General features: G+C 43.1%; 1 protein-coding gene across 1 annotated transcript in view; it reads left to right on the top strand.

Moving 5' to 3' along the window:
- Positions 1 to 20,286, top strand: part of LOC311117489 (E3 ubiquitin/ISG15 ligase TRIM25-like) — a 33,954-nt gene continuing 13,668 nt past the window's right edge. The window contains exons 1-6 of the mRNA XM_084192413.1: positions 1 to 621; positions 1,046 to 1,141; positions 8,356 to 8,589; positions 8,696 to 8,855; positions 8,981 to 9,040; positions 9,277 to 9,787. Of these exons, the coding sequence (XP_084048539.1) occupies positions 40 to 621; positions 1,046 to 1,141; positions 8,356 to 8,589; positions 8,696 to 8,855; positions 8,981 to 9,040; positions 9,277 to 9,787 (1,643 nt within the window). The 5' untranslated portion in view covers positions 1 to 39. The remainder of the gene's footprint in view (positions 622 to 1,045; positions 1,142 to 8,355; positions 8,590 to 8,695; positions 8,856 to 8,980; positions 9,041 to 9,276; positions 9,788 to 20,286) is intronic.

Here is a 20,286-nt window from a genome sequence, read left to right as displayed (position 1 = left end):
GACACTGCCATTGCTTAACCTACGGGAGAGAGCACCAAAATGGCAGAGAATCAGGAACTGTTCTGTTGCTCCATCTGTCTGGATCCACTGAAGGATCCGGTGACTACTGCCTGTGGACACAGCTACTGTATGGGCTGTATTAAAGAAAGCTGGGATCAGGATGATCTGAAAGGGGTCTATAGCTGTCCTCAGTGCAGAGAGACCTTCACTCCAAGGCCTAATCTGAGGAAAAATAACATGTTGGCTGAGTTGGTGGAGAAACTGAAGAAGACAGGACTCCAGGCTGCTCCCCCTCCTGCTCTGTGCTATGCTGGACCTGGAGATGTGGCGTGTGATGTCTGCACTGGGACCAGAAAGCAGAAAGCCCTCATGTCATGTCTGGTGTGTCTGGCCTCTTACTGTGAGACTCACCTCCAATCTCACTATGAATCTCCTGCTTTGAAGAAGCACAAGCTGGTCAAAGCCACCGCACAACTACAGGAGAAGATCTGCTCTCATCATGACAAACTGCTGGAGGTTTACTGTCGTACCGATCAGCAGTGTATCTGTTATCTGTGTACAATGGATGAACATAAAGGCCATGATACAGTGTCAGCTGCAGCAGAGAGGACTGAGAAACAGGTAAGACCAGAACTACTTGTTGGTGACTGTCTGATAAACAAAGAATTATAGATACAGTAGGAACTAAGGCTGTTTGAATATGAGATCATTCAAATGAAATCAATCCATGGCAGAACAAATATGAACACAAACCTTGAGTATATTGTGTTTGCTCCCAATGTATCACCATTTTCTGAAGTCAAACACTATTATCATTCCGAAGGCCCTTTTAGGAGTTCAAAGTTCAGTCTCAACCCCTTGATACATGTACGTCTACCATAAAAACTATAATCATTAACATAGCAACATAGAAAATGTCATATGGTAAAGGGACTTCCTCAAGATTTTATACCTTCCTCTCTATGGGCCCTATGTCACATTACTATACTATTGATCTACTGGACAAATAAAGCTTGATAGCTCATTGAAGAGTGATTCTCCACAGAGGCAGCTGGGGATGAGTCAGCAGAAAGTCCAGCAGAGATTCCAGGAGAGAGAGAAGGACCTGAAGGAGCTCCAACAGGCTGTGGAGTCTCTCAAGGTGAGTATTGTTGACCAGAGGAGACACACCATTTCACATCTCTCCTCCAGTCAGAGAGAGAGAGAGAGAGAGGTAGAGGGGCCCCTATCCAATCCCACTGACCCCACTGTTGGGAACATGCTGTCTGGACTCTGTGTAACCGATGGGATATGAACCAGGTCTACCGCGAGAGAAAGCAACAGCTTGACCGTTACACCAAGAGGACATTCCCTATTGGGCTGAGGGCCGACACTGATTTTGAAATCGCAGGCGGGGCTACTTCATCACATAACCATGAGTAACCATGGTGGAGGCAGGTAGCTTTTTGGGTAAGAGCGTTGTGCCAGTAACCGAAAGGTCGCTGGTTCTAATCCCCGAGCCGACTAGGTGAAAAATATGTCGATGTGCCCTTGAGCAAGGCACTTAACCCTAATTGCTCCTGTAAGTCGCTCTGGATAAGAGCGTCTGCTAAATGACTAAAAATGTAAATGTGAAATGTAACCATGACTGGCTCATGTCCCCTATACATTAACATGGAGCCCTCTCTCTCTCGCTCTCTCTCTCTCTCTCTCTCAATTCAAATCAATTCAAATGGCTTTATTGGCATGGGAAACACATGTTTACATTGCCAAAGCAAGGGAAATAGATAATAAACAAAAGTGAAATAAACATTCAGAAATGAACAGTAAACATTGCACTCACAAAATGTTCAAAGGAATAGAGACATTTCAAATGTTATAATTCAAGTGCAAACAGAGTGAGCCATTCGCCAGACTGAGTTCTGGAGGTGAAATGGAAATGAATGAGGGAGAGTTAAGTGATGTAGAAGGTGTGGTGAAGAGCTCAGAACCAGAGCCTGGCATCAATGGACATGATAAAGAAGAATCTGGTGCAGTAGGAGATACATTGTAGGAGAAAGTGGATCCATACCTTTTGGTAGATCCATTTGTGGTTTCAGGGTGGGTGGGAAAGGAGTTGGGTGCAGTTGAATCAGTGAAGGTAACCTGTAGTGGACTTGTGATATTTGTTTGTGTTTCTTCTGACCAGAGGGAGTGGGCGCTCCGTGTCACGCAACTTGGGTCAAGATCTGTTTCTTGCTTTGCTCTTAGGAACAGGGCACCATTGAAAGGAGTGATTTCTGGGGTAGCGTTAAGTGTAGAAGTGGAGCAATTAAGGTTGAAGACTGCTGGTGTTTGTGATTCCCGCCGTTTGGTGCAACACAGACCCGGTGGTGAGCGTGGTGAAACAGAGGAGTCAGTCCTTTTAAGTTATGAGTCTTTAACAGAGAAAGTCATGTTATGATATATCAGTTATCTTGATTTGAGCTTTTGTGCCAAATCCATAAATTCAGGTGCAACGTTTATGGTCATTTCGCAGCAGTTTGTGGGAGAGAAATTCCAAGATGTTTTATGTGTGTGGAAGAGAATGGGATAAAGGATTGTTCTGGTGAATAAAGTTTGTGCCGAATCCACTGTGCTGTTTCAGGTGCAACATTTATGGTCATGTTGCAGCAGTTTGTAGGAGGGAGATTCCAAGATGTGGGAAGTGTGCAGGAGGGCATGGGATAGAGGATTGTGTAGTTTCGGTGGATAAAGTTGTGTGTCAACTGATGGGATGCCCATGTTGCTGGGGATCTGAAGTGTCCGGTGCGAGAGAGGCAGGTTGAGGTGGCTAGAGTCAGAGTAGTGCAGAAGGTGTCGTATGCTGAGGCAGTGAAGAAAGTATAGGAGGATGGGTCAAGGGTGAGAGATCCTGAGAGGATCCCTGTGAGTAGTAGATCTGTGCCAGCACAGAGGGATAGGCCAACGAGTGATATATGCTTTAGTAAAGTTAGCTTCTTAGCGTTCATAGCAATGGTTATCAACTGTACCGCACAAATGGAACGTAAATCACAGAAAATTGATGTTGTGGTGGCAGCTGCAGAGAAGTATTTGGGCATACAAGATTAGACTTCAGAAGAGTTACAGGGTGTGTTGAGTGGTGGTGTCCCGTCTTGCCAGGCCGTTGGCATGGTGCAGGAGCAGATAGGGTCAAAGTAGTGGAATGGGGTAGTGGGTATTTAATAAGTGTAGGGTTAGTTGGAAGGGTGTTTTTCTGTATCATTATAATTTCCCCTTTTCCCATTTTGTATCGCAAAGTAAAATCATTTTATATTATGGTCCAGTTGGGGGCGGTAATGCAATGTATTGGATACCTACCGCTGTTAAATTCTAAAGAAGAAGAAATGTTATATTATGTCTATGTACAGTGTTGTAATGATGTCTCTGTCTCTCTCATTCCATCACTTTCACGGTAGTTGGTTGTGTGGGTCTCTGGTTATGAATGGGGTACTGACAGACAATCGTTGATGGATATTTATAGAGCTTTAATCAGGACGACAATTGATTATGGGTGTATAGTTTATGGAACAGCGGCAAGGACATAATCCAGTATATAGCTTTAAGGATATGTGTTGGTGCATTTAAATCAACATCTGTATGTGCCTTACTAGTGGAGGCAGGAGAGATGCCTTTGGATATACAGCGTAGAAAATGGTCATTATCTTATTGGGTTGAAAGGCTGTGAGGTTGAGCATCCCACTGCTACTGTTCTAGATGACTGTTGGGAATATACTAGTAGACAAGGCAGTGGTTTTGGTTGGACAGTTGGAAAGCTTGCTGATGAGAGTGGTTTGAGGGAGTTGGAGGTTGGCCCTTCTGTGGTGATAGGGGATGTTCCTCCATGGTTACTCCCAGACCCTGTTGTTGATCTAACCTTGGTAGAGAAAAGGAAAGATTGGTCAGAAGTCAGTGATATAGTGAAACTGGTTGACAAATACATTGGTAGAAGTTTTTATGCTTTTTTACCGCTTTTCACAGATGGATCCAAGGACCCAGATAGTTGACTCAAAGGAGCAGGCGTTTACGTTCCTGAATTTGATGTGCAGATATGTAGAAGACTAACAGATGAACTGTCAGTATACTCAGTTGAAAGGTTGGTGATAATAGTTGCCCTCCAGTGGGTGGAGGACGTACAACCTGTTAGAATTTTAGTATACTCAGATTCTCTGTCTGTATTGAATAGTTTATCATCTGGTAAATCTAATAGGAGTGACCTGCTATTGGACGTATTAATGTTATTATGGAGAATTGAGAGAATGGGTTTAGTAGTGAGATTCTGCTGGGTCCCAGCACATTCGGGTGTGGAAGGGAATGAAATTGTAGACCAGTTAGCTAAAAGAGCTTTGAAACGAGATATAATTGATATTAATGTTCCACTGGGTAGAGGTGAGGCCAAATGTAAGATCAGAGCCATTTTGATAGATGTGTGGCAGAAGAGATGGTACTCTGAGCACAAGGGCCGGCATTTATATGAATAGTATACAGTTTTACAGAAAGGTCGATGGACCAAGATTCAAAGGTCAGATTAGGAAGGAAGAGGTGGTGTTTACTCAATTGCGCTTAGAACATTGTACATTGAACTCGTCATTACATCTGGTTGGCAAGCATGGGAATGGTTTGTGTCTGGAGGGTACGTCGATGAAACGGTGGAGCATGTGTTGTTATATTGTTGTAAGTATGTTTAAGAGAGGGAAAGATGTGTAGGGTCATTGAGGATGGACGGGGTTGTGGGGGTTTGGAAGGGATTTTGGGGATGGGGGAGGGTCTATTAGAAGTTAGTAGGGCTCTTCTTTATTTTCTCTGAAGTACTGAGTTAGGAAGGAGGATTTAGAAATGTTGGAAACCGTGATTGACCACACACTCCAGCACAGTAGGTGGCGGCATGCACCTTTAACGTTGGTTTGTGGACCGCCATTATATCATAGAAGAAGAAGTTGGTTGTGTGAGAGATGTGTGGTTCGTGAGGAGGGCTACTATTCTTTTTTCTTTTGGTTCTTATGTATTTTCTGAATTTATTTTCTCATGGTGGAGGGTTTGTTTATTGGTTTCCACTGTTTATCGTTTAGAGTTGAGGGGGGAGTAGGGGTAGTTTGTTAGGGCGGCGTGATGGCCTCAACCGAGTGGAGAAGAAACGCTGTCGCTTCGGGTCCGTTCCGGAGAAAGGTGTGGAGGAAGTTTTGCTCATGGTCGGCGAACAGGTTGGAGCGGAACATCTGGACTCTGCATCCAGAATGAACAAGGCGGTGGTTGGGTTAATGAAAAAGGTTTGTCTTGTTGTGAGGGGGATTTTTGTGAGGGGTGTGTTGGTGCAGATGTCGCCTCTTTCGATAAGAGTTGTGGTGGCTAATCTGCCTCCGTTTATTGCTTCCGAACAGACCGCAAGTAGTTGGTTAGTTTTGGTAAATTTGCAAGTGGTTTTCGTGTGCTCTCGGCTGGGTGCCAAGCGGAATCCGTTAAACATGTCTCTTTTCGTAGACAAGTGTTTGTTTCTTAACAAACTTCAAGGTTACACAGGGGAGGGCTGGAACACAGGGTTTGCTAGCACAGATAGTTTTGGGTGTTTCTAGTGTGGGGATCATCAGTTATAGGCTACAAGCAGCAATATGATTGATAGGTAGGACAGGTATTGAACCCAAATAATCCCTACTCAGATGCGCTAACCTCAACCCTAGTAAACATGCATTATAAAAACCTTCTATATAAAATTATCTCATATTGGGAGTAAATAGCCTCTGAATAGAAAAGAAAAAAACACTGCATCTTCCAGCCCACCAATAAATGACATAATGCAACCGTAGCGGTTAGCATATTTACCTCAATATGCCCCTCGCTTGCGTGAGAAGGCAGAGTGCTCGATGATGGTTGATTAATTTGACAATTAATGTACTAGGAAAATACTTTTTTGTCGACCAGAGGTGACTGAATTAATGTTCAGGCGTATTGATAATCATTATAGTAATGAAGTATCATTTCAAAACATGACCATAAAAACAGGTAATAATAAACATGATTCATCATTATATTACTTCACAGTAATGTGTTTTCAGTCCTTCCTCTTGCGTTAGCAGTGTGGAAAGGGACAGTAAAAAGCTCAGGCAGGAGGAGTGGAGTGGTGGTGTATCCAGGGAGAGAACTAAACTAATCTTCTGAAATGTCATTCATGGTCTTATGCTGCCATCTATTGGAATTATTTAGCAACTGCAGTAGTACTGAATAAAGTGTTTTTCCTTACTAATCCTTACTAAAGTAGTGATTACTCAGAATTGCAAAATAAATGGCAGGGGTACCAGGAGGGAGGAGAGTACATTTTTTAAACATTTTAGTCATTTAGCAGATGCTCTTATCCAGAGCGACTTACAGTTAGTGAGTGCATACATTTTCATACTGTCCCCCCATGGGAAACGAACCCACAACCCTGGTGTTGCAAGCCCCATGCTCTACCAACTGAGCTACACGGTAGTAGTGCATGGCCAAGTGGTGGTGCGCAGGCCGTGGAGAAAGCGGTGGTGGGGAGGGTTGCAGCTGGGCTACATGAGCTGAGGCAGGTTTCTGTAGTAACAGAGACTCCGGTGGGCAAAGGCTTGGTGGGCTCATCCCAGGAAATATTGCCTGTCATTGGGGAAGAGGCTCTGATCAGGGGGGAAGTGCAGGGGGGCAGAGACTGGGGAGGAGGAGGACGGTACCGTGCCAATAGAGGAGGAGGAAGAGGAAGAGGGGGGAGGTGAGTCTGCGGGAGCGGAGGACAAGGTGTCTCGTTTTCAGACTTTATAGTACAGGGCTCAGTTCTCTGTTTCACCAGAGGGGTTGGAAAAACAGAGTGGGGAAACCAAGAAAATCCCTTGTTTTACGTTTGTCTGATGGGCGGGTAACTTCTGTTGTGGGGGAGATGAGGGAGCCTGATGGGTGGGTAACTTCTGTTGTGAGGAGATGAGGGAGCCTGATGGGTGGGTAACTTCTGTTGTGGGGAGATGACGCTGTGGAGTTGTACTCTGATTTTATAGAGGGCAGAACTCTGTGGTCCTCTGTAGCTCAATTGGTAGAGCATGGCGCTTGTAATGCCAGGGTAGTGGGTTCGATCCCCGGGACCACCCATATGTAAAAATGTATGCACATGACTGTAAGTCACTTTGGATAAAAGCGTCTGCTAAATGGCATATTATTATTATTATCCTGGGTTTTCTCAGGTTCTGCTCACAGACCTTTCCAAACTCTCTCTGTCACAGATAAATCAAATAGACATTTCCCTGGCCTTAATTTTGTGGCCTGTGTTCAAATGCTGTACGCTGGGGCTTCATGTATGGTCAAGGTGTGGGGAGGGCTCAGTAGGCCAGTCTGGGTAGGGAGGGGCATTCACCAGGGATGCCCTCTGTCAGGGCAGCTATACACTCTTGTTATTGATCCCTTTCTGGGCCTGCTACGCAGGAGGCTACAGGGAGTGTGGGAGCCAGGCATAGGGTTGGGGACAGGCATAGCAGTGTCAGCATACGCTGATGACGTCTGTGTTGGTTAGGGATGAGCAGAACCTACAGGCCCTGGAGAATAGTTTGAGGGTGTACGAGGGGGCGTCTTCTACTTAGGGAAACTGGGGCAAGAGTGAGGCTCTGTTATGTGGGGCATGGAGGGACAGGGCACCTCCGCAGCTTCCAGGGGGGTTGCAGTGTGGCTGTGAGTGGCTCAAGATGCTTGGGGTGTATCTGGGCGTTCTGCTTGTGGACCTGCAGCGCAAGTTAGTAAACATTTTATGGTCAGGGTGGCAGCGTTCTGACTCCCTCAGTGTCAAGGTTAGACACATCAGGAGCTTAGCGGGAGTGAAGGGGCATCAGTGGCAGTGGGTTGTGGGGGCTGAGAGCATGGCAGGGTATAGGTGGAGTGTGCTCTATAAGCTCCCAGTGCTGGAAAGGTCAGGGGTCGTCCAGTGGAGGGTATTACATGGAGCCCTGGACACCAATAGCTGGTTGGCTCGGGTTGACCTGGGAGTTGCGGAGGGGTGTCCGTTTTCTGCAATGACAGACTGTTCATCATGTTTTTTCTGTGTTGCCAGGGTAATGCCATTACTGTTGACGCCTTAGGGTTGAGTTTGAGTTGAACAAAATGATCAACAGTGTGGAGATGTTTCAGGAGGTATGGGGGCTCAGGGGGGCTGTCTGTACGGCTGGAGAGGAGGGGTTGGATGGACGGTTGGAATGTGGTGCTGGTTGGTGTATTGTACTGTGGTGTTGGGTACTGGATAATGTGATTGTGTGGAGGTTGTGGTGGCACGCAATGTGCTTTTAGGGGTGGGGGTGTTCGTGTAATGAGGATGGCTCATTAAAGTAAGACAAGTCTCTCTCTCTCTCTCTCTCTCTCTCTTAACAGCGCTCTGCACAAGCAGCAGTGGTGGACAGTGATAAGATCTTTACTGAGCTGATCCGCTCCATTGAGAGAAGGCGCTCTGAGGTGAAGGAGCTGATCAGAGCCCAAGAGAAGGCTCAAGTGAGTCAAGCTGAAGGACTCCTGGAGCAACTGGAGCAGGAGATAGCTGAGCTGAGGAAGAGAAGCACTGAGCTGGAGCAGCTCTCACACACAGAGGATCACATCCATTTCCTCCAGGTAACTCAACTGCCTTGATACATGTGATATGAAATTAAAACTCTCAATCATTTGGTTCTGCTCTCTCTCACTCTCTCTCTCTCTCCCTCTCTCTCTCTCCCTCCAGAGTTATCAGTCTCTCTCCGGTACCAGTGTATCTTCAGACTTACCCAGCATCGTTGTCCATCCTCTTCAGTACTTTGGAGATGTGAGTAAGACTCTGTCTGAACTGAGAGAGAAACTAGAAGACGACCTTAAAGGAGAATGGACCAAGATCTCCACTACAGGTGTGTTGAAAATAATAAGAACATCAACTTTAGACCATTGAAAGTTCCCTACTAGTCATATACATGTGGAATATGGTATGATGATAACATTCCCTCTCTCTGTGAATGTGTTTGTGTGTCTGTAGTGAATATAGTGGATGTTGTACTGCCTCCAGAGCCCAAGACCAGAGAACAGTTCTTACAATGTGAGTCTCTTTATTCTGAAGTAACTAACAGTCTCTTTTTACTGACACTCCTAACAATCCCTCTAGAAATATATAGCAATAGTAGATCTAATCAAAGACTGGGTATCTATCTGACTCCTCATATTTCTCTGATTTGATCTCTGCTGTGCTCTAATCAAAGACAGGGTAGATACAGTATCTGACTTCACTTATTGTTCTAACTCCCCTCATTGGTCTCTGCTCTGCTCTTCTCCCAGATTCCTGTCAGCTCACACTGGACCCAAACACAGCACACACACAACTCTCTCTGTCTAAAGGGAACAGAAAGGTGACCGATACAGACCAAGAACAACCATATCCTGTTCATCGAGACAGATTCACCAACTACTGTCAGGTTTTGTGTAGAGAGGGTCTGTCTGGACGCTGTTACTGGGAGGTGAAGTGGAGTGGGTGGTGTGTTGATACAGCAGTCTCATATAAAGACATCAGCAGAACCGAGAAAGATGGTGGATTTGGATACAATGACAAGTCCTGGAGTTTAGAGTACTATACAGGTGATTATTTGTTCAGACACAATAATGTTGAGACTAAAGTATCAGGCCCTCGGTCCTCCAGAGTAGGAGTGGACCTGGATCACAAGGCAGGTACTCTGTCCTTCTACAGTGTCTCTGACACAATGACCCTCCTCCACAGAGTCCAGACCACATTCACTCAGCCCCTCTATCCTGGGTTTTATCTCTATGATAGTACTGCTGAGCTGGTTAAACTGTAGTAGGGTCCACATAGATACTAGTCATGCTGGTGTAGTCTATAGCTGAGCTGGTTAAACTGTAGTAGGGTCCACATAGATACTAGTAATGCTGGTGTAGTCTATAGCTGAGCTGGTTAAACTGTAGTAGGGTCCACATAGATACTAGTCATGCTGGTGTAGTCTATAGCTGAGCTGGTTAAACTGTAGTAGGGTCCACATAGATACTAGTCATGCTGGTGTAGTCTATAGCTGAGCTGGTTAAACTGTAGTAGGGTCCACATAGATACTAGTCATGCTGGTGTAGTCTATAGCTGAGCTGGTTAAACTGTAGTAGGGTCCACATAGATACTAGTCATGCTGGTGTAGTCTATAGCTGAGCTGGTTAAACTGTAGTAGGGTCCACATAGATACTAGTCATGCTGGTGTAGTCTATAGCTGAGCTGGTTAAACTGTAGTAGGGTCCACATAGATACTAGTCATGCTGGTGTAGTCTATAGCTGAGCTGGTTAAACTGTAGTAGGGTCCACATAGATACTAGTCATGCTGGTGTAGTCTATAGCTGAGCTGGTTAAACTGTAGTAGGGTCCACATAGATACTAGTCATGCTGGTGTAGTCTATAGCTGAGCTGGTTAAACTGTAGTAGGGTCCACATAGATACTAGTCATGCTGGTGTAGTCTATAGCTGAGCTGGTTAAACTGTAGTAGGGTCCACATAGATACTAGTCATGCTGGTATAGTCTATAGCTGAGCTGGTTAAACTGTAGTAGGGTCCACATAGATACTAGTCATGCTGGTGTAGTCTATAGCTGAGCTGGTTAAACTGTAGTAGGGTCCACATAGATACTAGTCATGCTGGTGTAGTCTATAGCTGAGCTGGTTAAACTGTAGTAGGGTCCACATAGATACTAGTCATGCTGGTGTAGTCAATAGCTGAGCTGGTTAAACTGTAGTAGTGTCCACATAGATACTAGTTATGCTGGTGGTGATGGTCCCCAGATGTGATGATTCATTCTGCTCTGTTTTTATGTACAATGATTTGATTGATTTGATCTTCAGAAGATGTTATGAATTACAATTCATTGCATTCATATTTTTTTAAGTGCAATGTCTTATATATTCACATTAATCATGATGTATGCTGTTAATGTATGTTGGTTGTCATTCAGAACCATTGAAATGTTTTCTCAATTGGTTCTCTGTCTCAATGTCATTTTCCTCAGTATCATGGAACAGGTAGTGTTACTTACTTGCTAATTGAACTATATGGGCCGGTTTCCCGGACACAGATGAAGCCTAGTCCTAGACTAAAAAGCATGTTCAATGGAGATGTCCGGGAAACCGGCCCTAAATTTGGCATATTTTATTCTCCCATACTGCTCAGTCAAGCAACATTAAACCTGTCCAGCAGGTGGTGCTATTAAGCAAACAATAAAAACCCAGCAGATATCTTGACTTACCACTCAGTATATCAGTAATGTTCAGAATTGTACTTTAATATCATTGGAGATTGATGGTCTTTTTAATCCACTATCCAGAGTCAGGAACAGATGAAGTTAGGTCTGCTACTGTTCAGTTATTAAATATGATTCATGGTGATGGGAAATAAAAAATCCATCTAGTAGTAGTTTTCCTTTGCTATTTATTCCAAGGTGTGTGTTTAACTTGTAAATGGATTGTGTTGAAGCTGGCATGTGGTGTGGATGATAGAATAGAGTGAATAGAGGAGAGAAGAGAGGAGGAGAGGAGAACATCATATAGAAGACAGATAAGATAGAGAGAGAATTCATACCCAGGGGAGTTACTGACTCTGGCCCAAATGACACCCTGTTCCCTACGTAGTGCACTAGGCTACTTCTGACCAGATCTAAAGTAGTGCACTACATAGGGAATAGGGTGGAGATTGGAGATTTGCTCACTGTCATTAGAATGAAGATTTCCATACAGGAGTTACTGTCTCTGTCCCAAATCTCTCCCTGTTCCCTACGTAGTGCACTAGGCTTCTTCTGACCAGATCTAAAGTAGTCTTCTAGATTTTACATGTTTTCTCCCTGTCGTTAGAAAATGACAATATGGTAATGACTTTAGTGGTTTCCTCCCCCTTTGTTTTTATTGGTTGTGTGTTATGTGTGTTGTTGTGTTAGGTTTTCCCCCTGTGTTCCTAATGGAAAATCCATTAACAATGAATCACAAACAAATTATATTCCAGTTGTGTTTAGACAACTTCATGGCTGACATCCCCCAGTTCTGTTAAGACCCATTGAACTGGGTCACATTCTAAATGGTCACTTGTATTGATAGTCCATACTGGGCCTAACTGGGGTTAACCATACTGGAGGGTTTCTTTCTGCACACATATTCCCTCATCTCCAGAACTTTACCTGATGTCCTCTCTCTCTCTCTCTCTCTCTCTCTCTCTCTCTCTCTCTCTCTCTCTCTCTCTCTCTCTCTCTCTCTCTCTCTCTCTCTCTCTGCCTCTCTCTCTCTCTCTCTCTGCCTCTCTCTCTCTCTCTCTCTGCCTCTCTGCCTCTCTGCCTCTCTGTCTCTCTGCCTCTCTCTCTCTCTCTCTCTGCCTCTCTCTCTCTCTGTCTCTCTGCCTCTCTGTCTCTGTCTCTGTCTCTCTCTCTGTCTCTCTCTCTGTCTCTCTCTCTCTCTCTCTCTCTCTCCCATCAAACCGTATAGAAAGCAGCCAACCTCAATATGGTTCCATTCCTGTAGTTATCAGGACACATGAGGTGTGTAACTATTATCTCCTTTCTAAGTGTGAACTTGTCCACTTCCCTTCATGGATTTAAAAGGAAATGACTGGTATATGTAAACTCCCTCTACCCCATGCCAACACCAATCCAATGCTTTTACATTTGAGAGGAGTAGTGAAGGAATGATACACTTCAGGAGGAAGGAGAGATTATTGGGACACACCCATGGAGTGATGATAGAGGGATGTGAAAGAGGAGAGAGGTAATGGTTGGACTTGACTTATTTATTCTCTCATTAGACTTATTCTGTTTCAATAACATAACTGCATAACACAAAATAAGTACATTTAAGGAAGTATCCATGTATTATAGATTTTATAATCCCTTTTGTACTATTTTCACAAGTATGTGGTAGAATTTCACAACTCTTAATACAAAACTCAAAACAGATCATCAAAAAGGCTGTTTTTTTCAAAACTTTAAGCACATTTTCAATTGACTAAGTACAACACTCAACGGAAGTATCCTTGTATTATATCTTAATATGTGAAATGCACACTTCCTCCCATAAGTCATTAGTAGTTGATGTAGGGTTTCATCTGTCAAAAGGTAAATCACACCTGGTGACTTATGAGTTATAAATGTTATTACTGTGGAGTCACCATGATCAGATTACTGTGGTGTGTGTGTGTGTGTGTGTGTGTTAGTCTTTGATTAGTTTAGTCATCAAGGCTGAGAGGATGTATCTATTTGAAAGGGTGTCCTGGTCTTTGATCAGACCAAATGGTTGTAAAGTCCTCAAGACAATAGAATGGTTGTCAGGCAGTGGAGTCTGGTGGGAGGAGCTATAGCAGGACAGGCTCATTGTGACGTCTGGAATGGAATAAATGGAACTCAGTCAAACATGTGGTTTCATGTGTTTGTGTTTGATACGTTCCATTGATTCCATTCCAGCCATTACAATGAGCCCGTCCTCCTATAGCTCCTCCCACCAGCCTCCTCTGGTGTCAGACCTGCATGGTGCCTCAGAGTCTGTGTAGGAACTGTGAGGTGGGTGTGTTGGGAACATTATTCCCTATTTTTCATAGTTCCACAATCTATTAATAGCCAGAGATGTGAATTAAACATTCTGCCAATCATGGTTATTTTATTTATAACCAGAGAATTAGGCTGATTCAAACAAGACCAAACATGCTTCTTTCTAAAGTAAGGACATGTCCAAGAAATGTTACTTGGAAAACTAAAATAACCAACACCCTTTCTTGTGATTGTAATATATAAAAAATATAATAATATATTTCCATTCACATTGTGTGTGTGTGGTCCAATGTGTGAGGGGCTTGTTGTGATCCTGGGGGTAGTGCATTGGGCTGTACACTGACTGTATGCCTTCTTAATATTGAGTTGCATCGGGTGGGGGGCTGTTGAAACTATTTTGAATGGGGTCTGGGGGTGAAATCAAACAGTGTATTCAAACTGGTTAGGGGTAGACTTAGACCCCCCAGAACATTCACACCTGGTCCTTTGTTGCAGGATTTGTTTTAGACATGTTTGTACATTAATTCCTTACATTTTCATTCACACTATACTCCAGCATTTTAGAATTGATATTAAATAATTTATATGAGGCGACAGTACAGAATGTCACCTTTTATTTGAGGGTATTTTCATTAATGTCTGTTTTACTGTTTAGAAATAAATATACTCTATTTATCTAGGCCCTCCATATGTAGGTGTCATAAGTATTTGGACAAATTCACTTATAGTGTATTACACTTTGTCAAAAGTTTAGTATTTGGTCCCATATTCCTAGCAGGCTATGACTACATCAAGCTTGGGACTCTTGTTGGATGCATTTGCAGTGTGTTTCGGTTGTGTTTCAGATGATGTTGTGCCCAATAGAATTGAATGGTAAATAATGTATTGTGTCATTTTGGAGCCACTTAAACATATTATGTTCTTATTTACAATACAAGTGACTCCAAAATGATTCAGTACGCAATTTACCATTCTATTCTATTGGGATATTGTTTATAGATGAGGATATTGTTTTTATGCAGATTTTTGAATATTCGCATCAAAATCTGTTTCCATTTGACTGGTGTCAGATGTGAATATTGTAAAATCTTCATAAAAACATGTGCATTTTACCAGCAGAGATGTTTCCATCAAATTGACGTGTTGAAGATAAATGGCTGTGCGTGATAATATAATATGCCATTTAGCAGACGCTTTTATCCAAAGCGACTTACAGTCATGCGTGCATACATTTTTTTTGTGTATGGGTGGTCCCGGGGATCGAACCCACTACCTTGGCGTTACAAGCGCCGTGCTCTACCAGCTGAGCTACAGAGGACCACGTGATGACGTAATGCACATACAAATATATATTTTAGAAAATACTAATATATTTTTGCAGTTAAATTCCCATGTACCGGTTAAAAACGTTCTGTTAAATGGGTTTCCATCACATTTTCAACTCTACCGATGGTTTTGTCAGATGTTTTGGGGGCATTATATAGTGAACGTGCCCACTCTGGACAGGCTACCTACATGATGACATTATTATGGACAAAAAGACCCTCCATATTTATTGGAAAGGAGCATCAAGCTCATCACCGTGCACTTTCACCACCCTGTGAAGTTCAGCATAACTTATTTCATCTGTAGCTTAATAAACTGCATGGTTTCCTGAGTCGTAGTGGGAGGACCACACCACATATCATCGTGTGACTCCAAGTTTACTTCAATATGATGGTTATTATATCAATATTTGTGCATAAAGCCGTTTCCACCGCCATTTCTCGCTTAATTAATTCTACAGAGGTATTTGCACTCCACTGCATCCACATGTTTCTTTACAATTTATGATCATTTTACATGACTGAAAATGAAAGAAAACTTTTGATTTGACATATTCATCATTCACCACTGTGGCTTCTGAATAGGTCACTGTACATTTATGGAACCTTTAAAACGTTGTAATGTTTTACCACAACCTTATATTTGGTTACACGTCACTATGGCTTCCATCCCTATATACCTCAGTGCATCCATCCAGGACTAACGTCTCCAAACAGATCTAAAAGGCCTCCCCCACCACTCAGACTTTCAAAGAAATTAAAGTTATCTCTGATACTCTGCTGTGCAGTTTGTTGTATGGACATTGCAGAGGCCCTTTTAAAATATCCACTCTGCTGTCTGGATCTACCAAAGGATCCAGTTACTATTCCCTGTGGACACAGCTGTATGCAACGCCATCTTCTTAGCTTGACTTCCATCCCCCAAAAACCTGTAGATACAGAGTACACAGTCAAGAGGAAGCCACTCCCTGTCCTCTGGTGTAGAGTTCCATGAAACAGAAAGTCATTTTTGACACCCTGTTGCTCAACCTTCAGGTGAAAGCACTAAAATGGCTGACAATCTAGAACTGTTCTGTTGCTCCGTCTGTCTGGATCCACTGAAGGATCCGGTGACTACTGCCTGTGGACACAGCTACTGTATGGGCTGTATTAAAGAAAGCTGGGATCAGGATGATCTGAAAGGGGTCTACACCTGTCCCCACACTCTAAACAATACTGGGTTGTTTGGTTGACCCAAATGTTGGGTTGCAGGCGTTGGGTCACTTAGTTGGGTTGTTTTCTTTAAAAACTGCTGGGTTATGGATGCTGGGTGTTGGGTTATTGTTGCTTGGTTATTGAGATATGACCCATCAGGTCAGATCAGAAGACTGTAGGCATAGTTTAGTAGGGGTGTGGCTTTCAGATAGTTATTTTTAGCCACCCATGAGAGTAAATATAATTCCTGTTCATCTGGTCTGTTGCGTAGTTAGCACATGTTAAGGTTGAACATTGACATTTTTGTAGCTTCAATGATGCTTATAGAGTTTCCTAAAAGTCCACGTATGTCTCATTGTTGGACTATGATACAGTGGTATACCTTATTATAATATGTAATAAATACTCTACATATTATAGAAGAATTTAATAAGGAAAAATTGAGTTTACAGTATGTAAACGCCTTAAAATAACCTACAGTAAGGATGACATTAAAACAGACCCAGTTGCTAAGGCAATCAAGCATGACATTAAAACAGACCCAGTTGCTAGGTCAACCAAGCATGACATTAAAACAGACCCAGTTGCTAGGTCAACCAAGCATGACATTAAAACAGACCCAGTTGCTAGGTAAACCAAGCATGACATTAAAACAAACCCAGTTGCTAGGTCAACCAAGCATGACATTAAAACAGACCCAGTTGCTAGGTCAACCGAGCATGACATTAAAACAAACCCAGTTGCTAGGTCAACCAAGCATGACATTAAAACAGACCCAGTTGCTAGGTCAACCGAGCATGACATTAAAACAGACCCAGTTGCTAGGTCAACCAAGCGTGACATTAAAACAGACCCAGTTGCTAGGTCAACCAAGCATGACATTAAAACAGACCCAGTTGCTAGGTCAACCAAGCATGACATTAAAACAGACCCAGTTGCTAGGTCAACCAAGCATGACATTAAAACAGACCCAGTTGCTAGGTCAACCGAGCATGACATTAAAACAGACCCAGTTGCTAGGTCAACCAAGCATGACATTAAAACAGACCCAGTTGCTAGGTCAACCGAGCATGACATTAAAACAGACCCAGTTGCTAGGTCAACCGAGCATGACATTAAAACAGACCCAGTTGCTAGGTCAACCGAGCATGACATTAAAACAGACCCAGTTGCTAGGTCAACCTAGCATGACATTAAAACAGACCCAGTTGCTAGGTCAACCAAGCATGACATTAAAACAGACCCAGTTGCTAGGTCAACCGAGCATGACATTAAAACAGACCCAGTTGCTAGGTCAACCGAGCATGACATTAAAACAGACCCAGTTGCTAGGTCAACCAAGCATGACATTAAAACAGACCCAGTTGCTAGGTCAACCAAGCATGACATTAAAACAGACCCAGTTGCTAGGTCAACCAAGCATGACATTAAAACGGACCCAGTTGCTAGGTAAACCAAGCATGACATTAAAACAAACCCAGTTGCTAGGTCAACCAAGCATGACATTAAAACAGACCCAGTTGCTAGGTCAACCAAGCATGACATTAAAACAGACCCAGTTGCTAGGTCAACCAAGCATGACATTAAAACAGACCCAGTTATAGATGAGGATATTGTTTTTATGCAGATTTTTGAAAATTCGCATGAAAATCTGTTTCCATTCGACTGGCGACAGATATTAATGTGAATATTGTAAAATCTTCATAAAAACGTGAATTTTACCAGCAGAGATGTTTCCATCAAATTGACTTGTTGAGGATAAATGGCTGTGCATGATGATGTAATGCACATGCAAATATATTTTTGGGAAAATACAAAAACCGGTTAAAAACGTTCTGTTAAATGGGTTTCCATCACATTTTCAACTCTACCGATGGTTTTGTCAGATTTGGTTGTGCATTATATAGCGAACGTGCCCACTCTGGACAGGCTACCTACATGATGACATTATTATGGAAAAAAGACCCTCGATATTTATTGAAAAGAAGCATCAACCTCTTCACTGTGAACTTTCACCACCCTGTGAAGTTCAGCATAACTTATTTCATCTGTAGCTTAATAAACTGCATGGTTTCCCGAGTCGTAGTGGGAGGACCACACCACATATCATCGTGTGACTCCAAGTTTACTTCAATATGATGGTTATTATATCAATATTTGTGCATAAAGCCATTTCCACCGCCATTTCTCGCTTGATTAATTCTACAGAGGTATTTGCACCCCACTGCATCCACATGTTTCTTTACAATGAATGATCATTTTACATGACTGAAAATGAAAGAGAACTTTTGATTTGACATATTCATCATTCACCACTGTGGCTTCTGAATAGGTCACTGTACATTTATGGAACCTTTAAAACATTGTAATGTTTTACCACAACCTTATATTTGGTTACCAGCTCTTGCTGCTGGTGACTCTCAGATCCACCTCTACGCAGACGACACCATTTTGTATACATCTGGCCCTTCATTGGACACTGTGTTAACAAACCTCCAAACGAGCTTCAATGCCATACAACACTCCTTCAGTAGCCTCCAACTGCTCTTAAACACTAGTAAAACTAAATGCATGCTTTTCAATCGAACGCTGCTGGCACCCGCCCACCCGACTAGAATCACCACTCTCGACGGGTCTGACCTAGAGTATGCGGACAACTACAAATACCTAGTTGTCTGGTTAGACTGTAAACTCAACTTCCAGACTCACATAAAGAATCTCCAATCCAAAGTTAAATCTAGATTCTGCTTCCTATTTTGCAACAAAGCCTCCTTCACTCATGCTGCCAAACATGCCCTCGTAAAACTGACTATCCTACCGATCCTTGACTTCGGCGATGTCATTTACACAATAACCTCCAACACTCTACTCAGCAAATTGGATGTAGTCTATCACAGTGCCATCCGTTTTGTCTCCAAAGCCCCATACACTACCCACCACTGTGACCTGTACGCTCTTGTTGGCTGGTCCTCACTACATGTTCGTCGTCAAACCCACTGGCTCCAGGCCATCTATAAATCACTGCTAGGCAAATCCCCGCCTTATCTTAGCTCATTGGTCACCATAGCAGCACCCACCCGTAGTCTGCGCTCCAGCAGGTATATCTCACTGGTCATTCCCAAAGCCAACACCTCCTTTGGCCGCCATTCCTTCCAGTTCTCTGCTGCCAATGACTGGAACGAATTGCAAAAATCTCTGAAGCTGGAGACTCTTATCTCCCTCAATAACTTTAAGCATCAGTTGTCAGAGCACCTTACCGATCACTGCACCTGTACACAGCCCATCTGAAATTAGCCCACCCAACTACCTCATCCCTATATTGTTATTTATTTTGCACCCCAGTATCTCTATTTGCACATAATCTCTTGCACATCTAGCATTCCAGTGTTAATACTATTGTAATTATTTTGCACTATAGCCTATTTATTGCCTTACCTCCATAACTTGCTACATTTGCACACACTGTATATATATTTTCTGTTGTATTTTTGACTTTATGTTTTTTACCCCATGTGTAACTCTGTGTTGTTTTTATTGCACTGCTTTGCTTTATCTTGGCAAGGTCGCAGTTGTAAATGAGAACCTGTTCTCAACTGGCTTACCTGGTTAAATAAAGGTGAAATAAAAAAATAAAAATAATAAACACGTCACTATGGCTTCCATCCCTATATACCTCAGTGCATCCATCCAGGACTAACGTCTCCAAACAGATCTAAAAGGCCTCCCCCACCACTCAGACTTTCAAAGAAATTAAAGTTATCTCTGATACTCTGCTGTGCAGTTTGTTGTATGGACATTGCAGAGGCCCTTTTAAAATATCCACTCTGCTGTCTGGATCTACCAAAGGATCCAGTTACTATTCCCTGTGGACACAGCTGTATGCAACGTCATCTTCTTAGCTTGACTTCCATCCCCCAAAAACCTGTAGATACAGAGTACACAGTCAAGAGGAAGCCACTCCCTGTCCTCTGGTGTAGAGTTCCATGAAACAGAAAGTCATTTTTGATACCCTATTGCTCAACCTTCAGGTGAAAGCACTAAAATGGCTGACAATCTAGAACTGTTCTGTTGCTCCGTCTGTCTGGATCCACTGAAGGATCCGGTGACAACTGCCTGTGGACACAGCTACTGTATGGGCTGTATTAAAGAAAGCTGGGATCAGGATGATCTGAAAGGGGTCTACACCTGTCCCCGCACTCTAAAAAATACTGGGTTGTTTGGTTGACCCAAATGTTGGGTTGCTGGCGTTGGGTCACTTAGTT

This window comes from Coregonus lavaretus, assembly GCF_964263955.1.
Source record: "Coregonus lavaretus genome assembly, contig: HAP1_SCAFFOLD_3293, whole genome shotgun sequence".
Taxonomy (NCBI): Eukaryota; Metazoa; Chordata; class Actinopteri; order Salmoniformes; family Salmonidae; genus Coregonus; species Coregonus lavaretus.
Note: the sequence above shows the minus strand (reverse complement) of the source record. Positions and strands in the feature narration are given on the sequence as shown.